Source organism: Octopus sinensis, linkage group LG17 (genome assembly GCF_006345805.1).
Source record: "Octopus sinensis linkage group LG17, ASM634580v1, whole genome shotgun sequence".
NCBI lineage: Eukaryota > Metazoa > Mollusca > Cephalopoda > Octopoda > Octopodidae > Octopus > Octopus sinensis.
The window spans coordinates 46033666-46051939 of NC_043013.1; the positions used below are offsets into that span (position 1 = coordinate 46033666).

Genomic DNA, 18274 nt, shown 5'->3' on the forward strand with positions numbered 1-18274 from the left:
ACAGTGGTTAGCACCGGCAAAAATCAATTAAGTAAACCGTTAAATGTATTTTTATTCTTACCTTACACAAATATATCTCATTTTCTTTTATTTTGAACACATCTTTGTGCTGCTTGACATTTAGCAGAATATTCAACACAGATTTGAACAACATATTGCACTTACGACATTGTGTTTGCATATAGATTTATTTTATATTTTGCATGTATGGCGTTGCTTAACGTAAATTCGTGCTAAATGTTGAATCATTAACAATAAATTTAGCAATCCAGCTTATCTGCCTTCTAAAAGTATTCTTTTGCTGTCGTGAATATGAATATAAAAAAAGTGGAAAAAAAGAAAAAGTCGCTTAACTTGCGAACATTATTACAGCTCTTATTGGACAGTGAAAAAATGTGTTTTTCTGACGATATCACGACAGTTGTTGTGTAGCATTTAAAGAACGACTCTTTAAATGTCACTTTCTATGTTCTGTAACATCTAAAATTACATTACATATAACACAGATCTTCGTTTATCCTCCAATTCATTTTTGCATTTATTTTTCTGCTTCTATATAAATCTCCTTCGATCGAATAAGTATTGGAATATTGACTGTGGATTCCTTAAGTTGTCTCGTTTCAATACGTTCACGTCTCACAATGTTGTGACTATTATTATTGCTGCTGCTGCTGCTGATGTCGTCTGTACCATCACTTGCCTAAAAATGTACCTTTTCCTCTCGGTTTCCAATACTTTTTTTTCTAACATCATTACTGATCACAGAAACTAAATCTAGTTTTACTTTTTTTTTTTCCTCATGTTCACTGATGTAGGAAATCTCTAAACCTATACTGTACTTCTCCAACTTATCTCTTGCTTCCTGAGATATTTTAATACGAGGAAAAAATCGATTCGGATATATTGTAAACTTCAGTAGAAATATCTGGTCCTTGCAGTATGCAGCTGATTTTATAGTACGGTTATTTGGTTCGTATATGCTGTCTAATTCACAAAATAAATTGAGTAATATAGGAACGGTAGCTAATATTCTTACTGATTACTAGACCACTCTTACGGTATACTCTATGCAAAAAATTCCCATGACACTTCCGATCCTAGGTGTGTTTCATGCGTGGAGCCCACAGACAGGCATTTTTTTTGAAAGTTCTCATAAAAAAAGAACTTGGCTAAAGACTATATTGATTTACAGAGACACAACATTGTTCTTGCTCTAAAGAGAAAAAGATTATTGGCGTATGGTGCATGAAAGCAGGTCTCTGATAAATACAGCTCGAAGGAAGTTATGATGGTGCTCATTGAGAAACAGAAGACGTTCTTTCTTCAATGCAACGAACAAGATTTTTGACGACTTGATAAATGATTTCTTCCCTACAAATTACATAGTGTAACACGATTTTTCTATTTGGGTAGCAACTGTTATTTCCTATTTGCTTACTCCTAGAAAGTATACAAAATGGGTAATGTTTCCTTCAAACTTCGCTTTTCTTACGTTTATTCAAACCCTTAAAGACTTCTCTCTGCTAGTGATCAGCGATGCACATATCGCCAGCCAGTAAGGGACATTGCTCAACTGGTTAAGGTCACGCAACTGACAAGCAAATTTGTGGTCTTAGGCAGAATATTTGCTATAACAATATTTCTGCTTCAACAACTCAGCGCACAATCTGTCTGAATTATCATGGGAAAATAGATCAGTTTCAAAAGATTGATGTCCAGGTCACAGAAGCAAAGTTTGAAAGGAATAGTAACCATTTCCTTTGATTTCTAGATAAGAAAAATTAGGAAATAACACTTACTGACCAAAGATCAAAAAATATATATATATTTCTTTATTACCCACAAGGGGCTAAACACAGAGGGGTGGACAAACAAGGACAGGGAAACGGATTAAGTCGATTACGTCGACCCCAGTACGTAACTGGTACTTAATTTATCGACCCCGAAAGGATGAAAGGCAAAGTCGACCTCGGCTCGGCGGAATTTGAACTCAGAACGTAACGATAAATTTTGTTACAGTGTTATCTGTAGTAACTCAAAAGTTTTATGGTATTTCTCGGTTGTTTATAGTTTCATTTAGAATTGTCTTTCGAAAGTTAGAAGTATTGAATGGAATTGAAACACTTTGTTCTACAAATGGTCGTTAAGCTACAATGGTGAGTTTTTAAGACGTTGGCTGAATATTATTAATCATGTATTTATCAGCCATTGTTTTCTCTCATACATAAAAAAAACACACAATATTCTGAATCATCATAACTTAGAGTGTGTTTTATTAGCAGAAGTGTGTTTTATTAGCAGAATGGAGAAATGGGCAAAGTCTGTGATTTATATAAGTTATGTAGACATTAGAGCAGAGTGAGCTGAGTGGGATAGATATATTGTTGCAGCTCTTGGAATCAGAGAACGTATTCCATGTTTGGAGAGAGGGAAGTGGAGCGACTGAGCGAGAGATAGATAAATAGATAGATAGATGGAGAGAGAGAGAGAGAGAGAGAGAGAGAAAGAGAGAGAGAGAGCAGGAGAGAAATATAGATAGAGAGATAGATAGATAGATAGAGAAGAGAGAGAGAGAGAGAGAGAGCAGGAGATAAATATAGATAGACAGATAGATAGAGAGGGAGAGAGAGAGAGGGAGAGAGAGGGAGAGAGAGAGCGAGTGTGTGTGTGTGTGTGTGTGTGTGTGTGTGTGTGTGTGTGTAATGGTCAAAAACTTTGCAACGGGCGAAAATAATTGGATTGTCTTCGAAGAGTAGCTTCAATCTCGAAATAATGGTTAGGAACCAAATGGATGTGGCAATATCCGTAGCTAATTGATGCAGTAATATTCAATTCAAGGATTATTTTCAGAAGCAGATATTACACAAGAGAGAAGTCTTGCATATAATGCCATTAAAACTATATATAATGCCATTAAAACTAGACTGTATTGCGATTACAGAAACTTAGGAAATTACTCATCACGCCGACAACATTTTGAAAACAACAGGACAACTGGGGTTTCTTCCGGTCACGTGGGAAAAATAACTAATGATGATGCAGGAAATATTTTAATGCATTTATGAGGCACTCACGTTATGGAATTGGATCTCCTCATCTCAGCATAAACACTTTACTAGCGATATATAAAATATTGGTTTCAAGTTTTGGCACAAAATCAACAATTTTAGGAAGGAGATAAGTCGATTACCTCGACCCCAGTGTTCAACTGATACTTTTTTTATCGACCCCAAAAGCACGGAAATTAAAGTCAACCCTACTAGGACAAAAGGTAAAGTCTACCCCGGCAGTATTTGAACTTGCAACTTTAAATCGGAAGAAATGCTGTTAAGTATTTTGTCCGGCGTGGTAACGATTCTGACACCTCACCGTCTTAGACCTTAAATATATTGGTTTGAAAGATTGGCCTCATTCGGGGCTAAGTGTTCAACTGGTATTTATTTGCCCCGAAAGGAAGAAAGGCAAAGTTGGCCTTGGCACCAAAGACCTGTAAAAATACTGACAATTTTAAAGAAGCATCTTCTCCCTTCTCCTCTGTTGACACTTCTCCCTTCTCCTCTGTTGACACCAACCGCACAATGAGTATTTGAATATTTAATTTATTAAGGTATCTGATGATAGTCCTAGGACTTGGGACTAGTTTCCGAAGTCTAGAATTACTCTTTTACTTGTTTCAGTCATTTGACTGCGGCCATGCTGCAGCACCGCCTTTAGTCGAGCAAATCGACCCCGGGACTTATTCTTTGTAAGGCCAGTACTTATTTTATCGGTCTATTTTGCCGAACCGCTAAGTGACGGGGACGTAAACACACCAGCATCGGTTGTCTAGCAATGCTAGGGGGACAAACACAAATTCACAAACACACACACATACATATATATATATATACATATATACGACATGCTTCTTTCAGTTTCCGTCTACCAAATCCACTCACAAGGCATTAGTCGGCCCGAGGCTATAGCAGAAGACACTTGCCCAAGATGCCACGCAGTGGGACTGAACCTGGAACCATGTGGCTGGTTAGCAAGCTACTTACTACACAGCCACTCCTGCGCCTATATAATTTTTTATATTTTTTAAAAATAATTTCAAGAGTTCCAACTCAGGTTGAAACTAAGATTTGGTCAACATACGTTAGTAATGATATTATATACTGACGTGAGATTAACTGAGATACAAAGCTTATTTTACTGGATATAATTGCTGTATATTTTATCAACCACAGAAGAGCAAAAGATAACGTAGATCTTGAAGAGCGTAGGAAGACAATACATTGTTCAGGTCTATGATAATTCTGCCTCTCTACAGCATTTGAAGTGATATTATGAAACTAATGGCCAATTGAATAGTAACTTAGTAACTTAGTCTAACTGAGTAGTAATGAGTATTAACAGTACTGAAAAATAGAGGCAGAGGTTCATTAAAAAAAACAAACACTACACTTCAAAAATTATTTCAAATTTTCTTTATTTTGACACCAAAATAAAACCCTGATTCAAATTTCTCTCAAACAGAGATCTTCGGCAGTGTCTCTCTAGCAGTTCATTGATTCACTCTTGGTAATATGAACTGATCCACCAACTTGTTTGCCAGCCTCGTCAACACAATAGCATGCACTTCCTGTACATTGGATTTTGTTGTAGTTACCGTTGGGTTCACAGCGGAACAGTTTGCCAATCAAGCCAGTCTTTCCATATGCGAACTTATGGCGGGCACAGTCTGAAAGAAAGCATAAAGAAAGTTTTAGAGAAAGTCAGTGAATCAGTATTTATCTATCATCTCAACTTATTGGGGTAAATACAAAAGCCTAGTAAACTATCAACTCAACCACCGACACTCTCATCACCTGTGGATGATAAAAATCCACCAACTTCATGAAGGGGTCACAACAGGACATTCTTCAGCTTAGAGCAATGAACTACATGTCATGGCACCTATTACAGCCATGTGGACTGAGCAAGTGGTAACTGTTTGTGCCAACAGTTGACTTTGACTTTTACAACTGCTACTGTCGGATGGTGGTGGTGGTGGTGGTGGTGGTGGTGGTGGTGGTGTGGTGGTGGTGGTGGTGGTGGTGGTGGCGGTGGTGGTGGCGGTGGTGGTGGCGGTGGTGGTGGCAGCAGCAGTGGTGAAGGAATTACTTGTGTCTGGTTTTCTAAAAACACTGATGTCACAGTTCAGTGACCTGGCTATGGTACATTTCCTATTGTTTTCTCACAAAACAGCTGTAATTATCTTGTTACTCTCCTTAGACAAGATACTCAACTCCACTTACAGCCACTAGATAAACGAGGCACACCATCATGTTAAAACAGCCAAAGTTTGAGCCAACCAGAGAGTTTCTATGCTGTCACTCCAACTGCTAGAAATAACAGCTAAATCCTTCTTAAATCACATCCTGCCATCTTAGAAAGACACAGTAATCCCCAGGATACAAACAGACAGGATGGTCATTGATAGCGTGTCTTTGTTAAAGAATAACAGCAAATGAGTTTCTTTTGCAAGATTTTGTATGCTTAAGGAACTAAATTAACTTTATGTTAGTCGTTATGGAAAATATCAGGAATAAAAAAAGGGACATAGCTAGAATATTTCAGATGACTTTATCAGGGGATACAAAATATTTTTCAGAATCTCTTCCCTCTGTTAGTGCTAGTCTTCAAAATATACAAATATCTTCTGAGAGACCAAAAAAGCTGCCAGATCCAGGTACAATGTACTTTTGCGAAACTATCTCATAATTTCTCGATATAATTACGTGTATCTGTTATATTTTTAATGAATAAAGGCAGCTGCCATGTTTTTTTTAGACTGGAATCGTCTCTTTAAAACGACTGCCTTGAAGGCAATGCTAGATGAATTCATTTAACTTGTAGAGAATTATAACTTACTGCAATTCATTCCTTGGATATTATGAATGGCAGATTGGAATCCTGGGATATGCGTACCATCTGTGTGTGCACAGTAACACCTATGAAATAAAAAAGACATTAAAAAAAGACATTTTTCAGCTGCTTTAAAATCAGTTTTTTTCTTAATATATATAATCACATCACGCTTAATATAAAACGAAATATGAATCATATAAGTTTCTTCGATTTCAAATGGCACAGTGGATATATGTTCCCCGATTCTAAGAAATCAGTACGGAACAGGTCTTCATACTTTGATTTGAGAAAAATGCTCCCAGAAACTCATTTGAAACATAATTTCTTTTGCATTATCTAGATTCTCTTCTTCGTTATTTTAAAGAAAGACTTTTCCAAAATGTTGGTTTCACATCATAGAATCTGGAAAAAGTGCTTATGCCCCAACGTATGAATTAATAGATTTAGTTAATGTGAATATATATATATTTATTCTAGCAGCAATGAATATGTTGCCAACAGCTTAGAAGACTTTTCATGAAATTAGATATAAAATTAATGAACCACGTGCTGCGCAGTGATTTCTATGATTATCTACGTTCGTTTATTTTCAAGCCAGTAGCTTATTTGTAATGAAATGATATCACTATGGTAATAATATCTTACACTGATCCATGACACTGGACAGCAGAGAAAGTTCCATCAGTTTCACATCGAGGAATAAATGCTCCAAGCAAATTCTTGCCCTCAGTCTCCGATTTCAGTTGTGTACAAGTTTTTGTAGCGTAATCCAATGGTTCTAAAATGAAGAGAAACAGTAAATTAGAATGGAAACAACTACGCCAGGCTGGTGGATAGAAAATAACTAAATTTGATCTTTCCTCACAAAGACGGAAGAACCAATGTGTCTCTACAGTTTGTACAGTTACTAAGTAATGACAAACCAGTCAGGTCAAAAACGAGAGCCTTTAGTCAATGGCTGCCCAGTCAGTGAGAAATAGCAGCCAAATATCATTCCAATCACACAGTGCTCCCTTCTCAATGAACAGACACAAGGCCCAATGTAGTTTTAGAAACGTTATGTTTAAAAGGCCTCTTTAATCGTAGGTGTTGTAAACTCTTTAATCGTAGGCGTCGTAGACTCTTTAATCGTAGGTGTCGTAGACTAAGACTAACTTGTGTTTTAAGCAACAACAACAACAGCCAGTTTATTTGCTGGATAATTTAGGTTCAGAGGAGAAAGAAGAGCTGCGCTGATTACCTTATCACATGCTCATCATGCCTAGTACATCACTAGCGTGAAGGGGTGGGTAAACGAAGAATAAACCATACGTCATTGATTGCCTGAAACTGGAGGCCTTGAGCAAATGTTTGTAGCAGGTTGGACTCGACTAAAAACACATAAGGATCAAGTGGTGTTCCTTGAAGAGGCACAAATCACCTGAATGATTTCTCTATAGAACATTGAAACCATAATGATACAATATTGCGATCGCAAAGATTCTACAGAATTGAGATTTCAAGTATACTGCAATGCTGAAGGCTCAACGGTAGCACAGGACTTTACAGCCATACAAAGATACTGGAATCACAATTTCGCCTCTATATTGAGCCCACATGTGCACAGCGATATTAGGATCACTATGATTCCATAATACAAGAAATAAATGGAATAATTTATAATATATTATATAATAATATAATAGGTCTTCAATCATCCACAGTTACGAAACACAACATGTGTGTTAGCACATGAAATGTTAATTTGGTCTCAGGTACGCCAACTCTTTTCAGACAGTGTTTCGAATTGTGAGTTGTCTCTCTTGCCTTTATTTGTTTTATTTAGGTATTGTTCAACAATGCTTGCTTCGTTTTAATACAGCTACATACTACAGATTTATTAAAATTATTTTGCTCACCATATTAATTAAATTAGCTTTAACTTCACTATTTAATACTAGGTGCATTAGCTTACCCTTAACTGTATGTTCTTCATAAGGAAGGTAACCCTGGGAAATTTTCTCTATTACAGACATTGTTATTCAGAGTTCTGAACACATTATCTTCCAATCATAATTCAAAAGAATGCGGTATAATGGTTTACTCTTTCTTTCTCCAAGGGATCCCCTCATGAAAGAATTCCCTCTCGGCATTGAAAGAAACACAATTACAAAATAATTTCTGTTGCTTACAGCAGTGAACTGTGCCTCCACATGATATATCTACTAGATTATTGTGAGTTAAGAATTTCTCTGTAAATTTTAACCAACATTACATATAGACAGATGTAAATATATTATACTTGTATATTGTACAGAAAGCCAAGATGTTTCTGTCTCTATATACAAATAGTGTTTGTTAAAAATCTATCGATACATTTGTGTAGGAGAGTGCAATGTTCAAATAAAACATTGTCAACACAACAATATTTTATTAAGTAACTCTGTTAAAGAATACAAACGTTGCTAAGTAGATAGGTGTATCACCATATCAGCTAGTTTCAAGTCTTGCTACTATCAGTACTGTTGTATAAAATAAAGGAGGTTTGATAGTGACCAATAACTGATTTTGTGTGTGAGTATAAAGCTTCTCTGAGTATCTCCAATGGAATTCAGTTCCATACATAGCATCAGCCAAGTGAATATTAATTTTTGCCATTGGTACAAAGCCATATTTGTATTTGTATGGGAAGGTTAGAAGCGATCAAGTGGCTCTCATTACTTGCCCGGTAATTATTGTATTGACTCTGAACGGTTGTAAAGCAAGGTTCACATTAAACGGTTATGGACTCTGGAATTAAAGAGACTAAGTCTTCAGTTCATCACCCTGCAGTTTTTCTTTGCCAATACACTGCGTTAAGTATTAAACTTCCACAATTTCAAATTGAAAGAAACATTACTTACTGATGCAAGTTCCGGAACGTCTGCTGCAGACAAGATTAAGACCACACTTGCTGGCGACTGGGATTCCAAACATACCTTCGGGAATGCAGCGATCTCCTTCCTCTGAAGTAATAATAATAATAATAATAATAATAATAATAATAATAATAATATAATAATAATAATAATAAAACCATTCAAAAATTGTTTGTTTTAAAACTTGAGATTACATAGAAAGTATTTTGCGTAGGATATGAGCAGTTCCCAAAGATAGTGCTCATAGGAACTGCTCATATCCTACGCAAAATACTTTCTATGTAATCTCAAGTTTTAAAACAAACATAATTTTGGTATGGTTTTTTAAGCATTCACTAGTACAACACTAAGTACAAAACCAAATATATGGCACCCTAGGCATAACACCAACATGAACTTCCAACTTGTTGTCTCTTGAGGTCTCTGGGTGAGACTTGGAGCCAGTTTGTGCAAATGTAAAGCAAAAGTCAAACATAGAATAATAATAATAATAATAATAATAATAATAATAATAATAATAATAATAATAATAATGATAATGATGATGATGATAATGATAATGGTCTCAAATTTTGCCACAAAGGCGGCAATTTTGGGGAGGGAATGAGTCGACCCCAGTGTTCAACTGGTACTTTATTTTATCGACCCCGAAAGGATAAAAGGTAATGTCGACATCGGCGGAATTTGAACTCAGAACGACGGGCAAAATACTGCTAAGCATTTCGTCCGGCGCGCTAACGATTCTGCCACCTCACCGCCTTAATAATAATAATAATAATAATAATAATAATAATAATAATAATAAGAAGAAGAAGAAGAAGAATAAAAATAATAATAATAATAATAATAATAATAATAATAATAATAATAATAATAATAATAATAATAATAATAGGCTCTCATGGCTTCTGATCTTAACTCATTGGAAGTGTTATGTACATATTTTGTCTTGGACTAAAAGACGGGCTACAGCAAATATTCTGCTCAACAACAGAGATTTGCTTGGCAGTTGTTTGACCTTAATCAATTGAGCATGTCCCTTAGTGGCTGACAGTATGTGCATCCTCTGCTCACGAGCAGAAGTAGTAGAGGAGCTTCATAGTCATGTGTTGAGAGGAATTCTTTCGGATTTGAATAATTCAACATCCTTAAACAACCCTTATTAAGAGACCTTTTCAGTGGGATGGACAACTCGATCTGAAGAAAATTCTAAATGGACCCCACCTGCAAGGTCATGCACTGTTTATCATGATATGAAATCACCATGTCGTGCGTATATGGTTGTGAAGCATATGCCTGGTGTACTCTTATCAGATGGGTAGTCATGATGAGTATATTGGGCTTCGTATATTTTTACCCCAGTGCCACTTTGAAGGCATGCGCTGCTCTCTCACTCAATAATGATGATGATGATGATGATTATGATAATAATAATAATAATAATAATAATAATAATAATAACTAATAGGAATAATGTATCGCAACGGCATACGGTATGTCGTTGAAATAGTTCTCTGTGGAAATGTATGACAAATTTATGAAGTTAATATAAAAGCCACAAAAGCCATGAAAGTCTCATGTGGCGCTGGTACTTAAAACTGACAAGCCATGTTATATATCTGATTGGGCTTGAAGAATGTATATTAATTTTTATCACCCTCAACTCAGACTGACATCTTGGGAACACCACATTATATCAGATTAACATGGAGTAATTCCATCCTCAGACCTGACTATCATGTAGTGAATATATTATTAGATCACATTGACAGTTGTTTATCCCAAGTTTGATTTCAGCTTTTCTGAATGCTTATCTTACTGAATGCTCCTGCAATGTCTATCATACTTTTTCTTTTTTTTTTTTTTACTTGTTTCAGTCATTTGACTGCGGCCATGCTGGAGCACCGCCTTTAATCGAGCAACTCGACCCCGGGACTTATTCTTTTGTAAGCCCAGTACTTATTCTATCGGTCTCTTTTGCCGAACCGCTAAGTAACGGGGACATAAACACACCAGCATCGGTTGTCAAGCAATGCTAGGAGGACAAACACAGACAAAAACACGCATATATATATATATATATACATATATACGACGGGCTTCTTTCAGTTTCCGTCTACCAAATCCACTCACAAAGCATTGGTCGCCCCGAGGTCTATAGTAGAAGACACTTGCCCAAGGTGCCACGCTGTGGGACTGAACCCGCAACCATGTGGTTGGTAAACAAGCTACTTACCACACAGCCACTCCTGCGCCTATACTTTCCTCTTTCCAATAAATTCATGGGTAAAAATCAACTTACTCAAATATTTTATGCACTCATCACAACATGAACAAAATGTTTTTCCAAGTTCACCATCTACACAGTTTTCGACTGCTGGGCAGTTTACATTTTTGCAGGCGTCTGGTGGGCAGACGATAGCACTGGCTGCTACAACGCTCAGGGCAATAAGGAAGATGTACTTCATGACTGATAACAATAAATCTGAAATTATCAAAAAATTTTAATAAATAAGCGTTTTGCTATCGAAGTGAATTGTAAATTCTCGACAAGTATATATTCGGCAAATAATTAAATGGTGATGATTAGATAATAATAATGAGATATGATCACAAATTAGTGACAGAAAACACACAACACACAACGCCAATGAATGCGTACAAACGACATTCAAACTGCGTATCATTCACTGTTTAGATAACTACATTACTTCTAAACTACAAAGCATCTAATCACTTCCTCTTATTATTTCCACAACATTATTAGTAAGTTATCTAATATATTTATTACTTTATTAATCATTGTATAAATTATTATGCACGTGGAAGAGGATCCTTGCTGAATCACTTGGTATACGTTTAATATTGGAAAGTTTTAAGCGAATGAGAGTGACAAAGATGTTGAAATTTGGAGGGTAAGATAGTCACAGATAAAGAAGGTTATTTGATAGTCAAGGCATTCTCAGACTGTTCCTAACGGAATACATTCTTAATTATATATTTATATATATATATGTGTGTGTGTGTGTGTGTACATATATATATATATTATATATATATATATATATATATATATATATATACATACACACATACATACACACACATATATATATATTCTTACGTACACACATGAAGGCACGCGCACATATGCGAGTACTGTTCAAATCTCCGACCAATCACATACAGCTAGCTGGCATTTTGATTGGGTTTTGGATAGAAAATTCACTTCTATTGATTTTTAATGGCTTTGCAGGGTGACGACTGGCGAAATGTAAAGATGTGCACGACCACCCTTGGACGGTTTTGAATGACCATAGAAAGTGCGAGCTCTCTAACTGAAAAATTGTAGATTTGTATAAAGGACACACACACAGACATTTTGCCGTTTATATATAGAGAGATTTCTTTTCTCTTCTCTCTATATATTAAGCTCTGTTTCTTCGTAATAGCTGGTTTGACACGGTAGTTCAGAGTAGGATTAGTCAATACCTGAATAAAGTGGTTGCTTTTACAGAGAGACAGAAAGAAGGAGGGTGAGAGAGAGAGTGTGTGTGTTTATAAAAGTCGGGAGAAGAGAAATTTAAACTTTGTTTTCAACAACCTTTGCTCTATTGTTATCTTCATTGTTAAAAGATTTAGACGGTCTCTTCACAGTCGTCGGAAGAAAACAAATATTTAAGTGAACATTCAAATATTTCTAATTGATTCCGCAAATTAATTACAATACACACTACGGGAATTAATACTAATTAGACTGTATACTAACCAATTCTCAAATTAGTCTTGTAAACAATTTAATGACACTTAATAATTTTTTTTTCTCACGGCAAGTATGATTACTGTAAAATGAATAAATTGGTAAAGATTTGGTATCTGTTGATAAATTCTTCAAATGGAACAGTTTCATGTCGAATTGATAATAGCTGTTTAGTAAATTCAAAAATAAGCGGAACTGATTAAAACATGTCTGAAATCTTCCTTCTACAGAAATGATACTTAGAATTATAATTGAAATGTCTTGATAGGATAAGAAAAGAAAGGGACAGAGAAGTGGCCTATACAGTAGTTTGCCAAACCAAATACATGGCAATATTTAGATTTATTCGTTTAAGTTACGTTTTCAAATTTTACCAGGTTCAGTTTAACATTCCGTGTCTGAGTTTGCTCGGTCAATATAAGTTGAATGACACCAAGGATTATAAAACAAGTCAAATTAAGTAACCATCTTTCGAGGACACCTTTAACTATTTTTTCTTAATCAATTTCAGTATAACCTGTGTACAGGGCCACCTCAGCAATATTCTTGTCCTCCGAGCCAGTCAATGAACTGGGCCCTTGTGTTTCTTTACTGACAGCAAGCTACAACATACATATATCAGAATTGGATCCTTAGACATCGTGAAGCCCTGGGCAACAGCCTAGTGTACACATTCCTTAAAATGACCCTGCATGTATTCGCTGGTTAATGTAATTTTTTCCTCGTACACGTAGAAGAATAACAATTCATATTAGTGAAGCCCACAACTGCTGTTGGGAAATTGCAGCGAAATGTGTACATACGTTTGCATCATGGACTCATCAGAAAAAGAAAGACAGTTCGCATGATGTCTTTCAGTGTCTCTGAGAGTGGAGAGAGGCGGGAAAAAGAAGTTATCCGCAGAGCGGAAACATGGTTCTAATACTTGCAACAACTGAAAATCACCTGAGCAAACGATATTTCTATGGACAATTCGTTTACAAGATAATAACAAAATATATTGTAGATACAATATTGGTGTCATTAGATAACACGATTCTCAAGTCGTCGGGTCCATTATATTTATATTGAAGCGAAATAAGAATATTTGGTGGTGAGGTAAGAAATTAATAAAACAGCCAAGCAAGTGGACAGCCACAGCGTAAGAAGTGGAAAGGAAGTAAGGACTCTTGGGGAACTAAACTAAATGTGATTGGAGAAAGATATTTCGATGAAAAATACACTTTAATTGATAAACTGAATAGTTTTCTGTCAGTCAGTGTGGGAGCTTACTAAATATGTCTCATCTTGTAAGGAACCTGTCAGATATTTACAATTCTGGCAAATGTCTAGAGAAATAATACTTTTTAAGTAGGACTGCAAGATCGATATTATTAAACCCGAAGGAACAGGCTAAACTGTATCTTATGAGTTGGCTGAGGGATGCATTGGGAAATAAAGGAACGGAAGGATATACATACATACATACATACATACATACATACATACATATCGATATGTATCGATCTATCTGTCAATCGCTATATATATATTAAGATATATATATATATGTGTGTGTGTGAGAGAGAGAGAGAGAGAGAGAAAGAGAAAAAGAAAGAGAAAGAGAGAGAGATAGAGAGAGAGAGAGAGAGAGTGTGTGTGTTGTGTGTGTGTGTGTGTGTGTGTGTGTGTGTGTGTGTGTGTGTGTAAGCGACGGTAGCAGCCTTTGTAATGAAGATTTGAAGATTACTTTGCACATCCATCGTAACTTGAATGTGCTGCTTTGGACACCTTAAGACTGCAGTAACCGTCCAGAGAAAGCATCTCGTATACACATCAAGTGTGAAAGAAAAAAGCAGAACATATGATATCGGTAAACGAAATTTCGTCAGAACCGGTAGATGTGACTGTTGTCACGTGATTCCAGTGCAATTTGCAGTAAGTTGGACGAGCAAATTACGCACACAAAACCTGCACACGCACACGTACACACATGTATATATCGCCTTCTGTGTATCAAAGGCATGATGGTGCGGAATTGTCTCCGATAAAAATCTCTTCATAGACTTGTGTTAGAAACACAGAATATATCAGTGTGAGATGAACATCGTCGTTGCAGTGACTCATAAGAAGAAAGGACTCGTTTGTCTTTCTGGAGGCCTGACAGTGTTGTTTATTTGATTGTCACCTGCTTACTCCAAATTCATGTCTCGATGTAAGAGAAAGAGCGAAATGAACCATTAACTGTATTTCTACCGCCCAGCAATCTTCCGATGTATGTATGTATGTATGTATGTATGTATGTATGTATGTATGTATGTATGTATGTATGTATGTAGGTAGTATGTAATTATGTATGTATGTATAGTATGTATGTATGTATGTATGTATGTATGTATGTATGTAGATATGTAGGTAAGTATGTATGTATGTATGTATGTAGATATGTATGTATGTATGTATGTATGTATGTATGTATGTAGATATGTAGGTAAGTATGTATGTATGTATGTATGTAGATATGTATGTATGTATGTATGTATGTAGATATGTAGGTATGTATGTATGTATGTATGTAGATATGTAGGTATGTATGTATGTATGTATGTAGATATGTAGGTATGTATGTATGGTATGTATGTAGATATGTAGGTATGTATGTATGTATGTATGTATGTATGTGTGTATGTATGTAGATATGTAGGTATGTGTGTATGTATGTATGTATGTATGTATGTATGTAGATATGTAAGTATGTATGTATGTATGTATGTATGTATGTAGATATGTAGGTATGTATGTATGTATGTATGTATGTATTTATGTATGTATGTGTGTATGTATGTAGATATGTAGGTATGTATGTATGTATGTATGTATGTAGGTATGTATCTATGTATGTATGTATGTGTTTTTGCATGCATGCATGTATGTATGTATATATGTATGTATACATGTATGTATGTAAATATGTATGTATGCATGTATGTGCGTACGTGTGTATGCATGTATGTATGTATGTACATACACACACATATATATACATATACACATATATACATATACATATACACACACACATATACATACGTGTATATGTATATATACATATATGTGTGTGTATACATATAGATACACACACACGTACATATATATATACATATACATATACGCACACATATACATACATATATCTGTATTTGTATATATTATATATATATATATATATATATATAGTGTGTGTGTGTGTGTGTGTGGGTGTGTGTGTGTGTGTGTGTGTGTGTGTGTGTGTGTATGTACGTATGTGTATATGAATGTATATTTATGTGCATTCTCAAGTCAATACAACAGCAATACACACTCGTGCACAAAATACACACAGAGGGAAAAAGACGTTGCGATTGTAAGCAAGTATAGAACAGAGATATTACCTTTGAACCACGGAGAAGAGATTCTTGAATGAATGTAGGAACCATGCGATTCTACTCTATATATACTGCTTGCAAGCTATTGTTATCGTCGATCAGGTGTTATTATTCTCATACCTTTTGGCCTTCAAATATAATTAACAAGTGTGTCGCGCTATTTAATCTTATTAAATTACTATTTGCTTAATATGTTTCGCTAGATTTCATATCAGCTGATAACCCATTTTCTTCTTTCTTTCTTTCTTTCTTTTTTTTATTTATTTAGTCCGATTGACAGGTTTTATTATAGACTGGTTTTTAGTTACGTCCCTTTAAATAATTGGTTCGAATCCCGCCGGGTCCCAGGTTGTCTTTTTATCACGTTGATGTCGATAAAATAGATGCCATCCAAGCAGTTTACCTTTTTCTGTTCTTCGCAAATCTCGGCTGAAGAAATTCTTTGGCCTTTCCCTTATCCACTTTTACTTTTTATTGATCTTAAATTTACGATCTAATGTACAGTCTGCATTTTCTATTACTACGGTCCTGAACTTAACCCACTCTCCTTCAACCTTTTTGGGGTACTGCCATGGTTGAATCCTTTGCATATTCTGGGCCCACCACAGCTCTGCTGCTGTGTTATGTTTTTAATTTCTCCACAGCAAATGGCTAGGTGTTACAATCGACTTTTTCTGTCCTTTTCGGGGTCGATAAAATAAACACTTTTAATACGTACCAGTTGAACATTGGGGTCGATGCAATCGACTTACCTCCTTCCAATAAATAGCTGGCCTTGTATCAAAATTTGAAACCATTATTGTTATTATTTCTTTTTATCACATGTTTTGTTGGAACTTGTAGAGCCTTGCACGCGTAGCGGGCTTGCTGCCTGCAGCCTACGGTACCATGCAATCCGTTCTTTTCGGCTATCTAATACTTTCCTGATTATTCTGGCCATGCCAAGAAGGCAAACCTTTTGTAACAGTTCTACTGTGCACTCTATTCCAGTTCCCCATATATTCCTATTAATGCCTTCTAATACTGTTCCCAAGGGCTCAACAATAATTGGCACTATCTTCACCTTCATTTCCCATAGCTAGGCTATTTCGTACTTAAGAGGGTTGTATTTATCTATCTTTTCACCATCCCTCTTGGCTATTCGTGGGTCAATATCAACTAGATAGCATATGTGGTGCACCTTGTCCACCACCATAAGGTCCGGTCTGTTATGCTCTAGCACCTGATCTGTTTGGATTGAGTAATCCCAGAGGATTTTGCTAGTCTCTGACTCTGCCAGTCTCTGCAGTTTGTGCTCATACCATGTCTTGCCTCTCTCTAGCTCCCACTTTTCCCATAATTTCCAATGTAGCACTTTCGCTACCTTGTCGTGTCGCCATAACTTGTAGCGGTTTTGAGCAAGTCTAGGGCATTCGTTCGTGATATAGGCAATGGTTTCAACTAATCTATTGCAGTTGAAGCACAGCGGAGACACTTGGTCATTCTTAAGGTTGACCCTCCAATTCGTGGCCAAAGCTTGGTCTTGCGCTGCCAGTATAGTGCTCCCAGTCTCTCTTCTTTTAGTGTTCTTTCTTCAACCAATCCCACCTATTTTTTCCAGCAACTTCAGTTGTGGCTACATGGAAATGGTTGTGTAGTCCCTTCTTGCGTAATTCTTCTTCATGTCCTTGTTGTACTTCTTCCTTTGTTTTCCCTTTTTTCTCCGTTATCAATACTCCCTCGTCCCTAACTCTCACTAGCAAGGTTTCCTTACTTTGGCCTAGGTATCTCATTAAGCTCTCGCGTTCGATACGCGGTCTTCCACACTTAACAGTCTCCTTCCTCCATTTGCTCTCTTCATGTATAAGCGATTAGTGTCTGCACGTGGATAATGGGCTCCATGCATCGTTAAGGACTTTCTTGACTTCCCGTCCATCTCCTTTAGCTCCCCTTCTGTCCACTTCAGGATTCCAGCGCTAAACCCAACTACTGCGACTGTGTGCGAGTTTATTACTGAAATTATGGTTCTGGCATTAAGCTTTGAAGCTAATATTTTCTCACTCGACTTTTCTTTCTTCCTTATCGCATACCTTGTTGTCAATTATTATTATTATTATTATTATTCTATGTTTGACTTTTGCTTTATATTTGTACAAGTTGGCTCCAAGTCTCACCCAAAGACCTCAAGAGACAACAGGGTTGGAAGTTCATGTTGTTGTTATGCCTAGTGTGCCATATATTTGGGGGGTGGGGGTGTTGTACTAATGATGTCTAAAAAAAAGTTTTTTTTTTTTTTTTTTAAACAGAAAATTATGTTTGTTTTAAACCTTGAGATTACATAG

At 36.1% G+C, this 18274-nt stretch overlaps 1 protein-coding gene across 1 annotated transcript; it reads right to left on the minus strand.

Moving 5' to 3' along the window:
• Window positions 1-4461: 4461 nt before the first annotated feature.
• LOC115220840 (nidogen-2-like) lies at window positions 4462-16106 on the minus strand. The gene is made up of 6 exons (XM_029791019.2): window positions 15960-16106; window positions 11092-11274; window positions 8775-8876; window positions 6538-6670; window positions 5896-5975; window positions 4462-4723 (listed from the first exon to the last, which is right to left on the minus strand). Exons 2-6 carry the CDS (start codon window positions 11255-11257, stop codon window positions 4539-4541), a joined length of 666 nt encoding a protein of 221 aa, XP_029646879.1. The 5' UTR covers window positions 11258-11274; window positions 15960-16106; the 3' UTR covers window positions 4462-4538.
• Between the last annotated feature and the right edge of the window lie 2168 nt (window positions 16107-18274).

Excerpts from the sequence above, each read along its gene's own strand:
- LOC115220840 (XM_029791019.2), bottom strand. The coding sequence starts at position 11,257 with ATGAAGTACATCTTCCTTATTGCCCTGAGCGTTGTAGCAGCCAGTGCT. Across the intron at positions 5,976-6,537 it reads GTCCAGTGTCATGGATCAGT|GTGTTACTGTGCACACACAG; the intron begins GTAAGATATTAT and ends TTTATTTCATAG. Across the intron at positions 4,724-5,895 it reads TATCCAAGGAATGAATTGCA|ACTGTGCCCGCCATAAGTTC; the intron begins GTAAGTTATAAT and ends GCTTTCTTTCAG.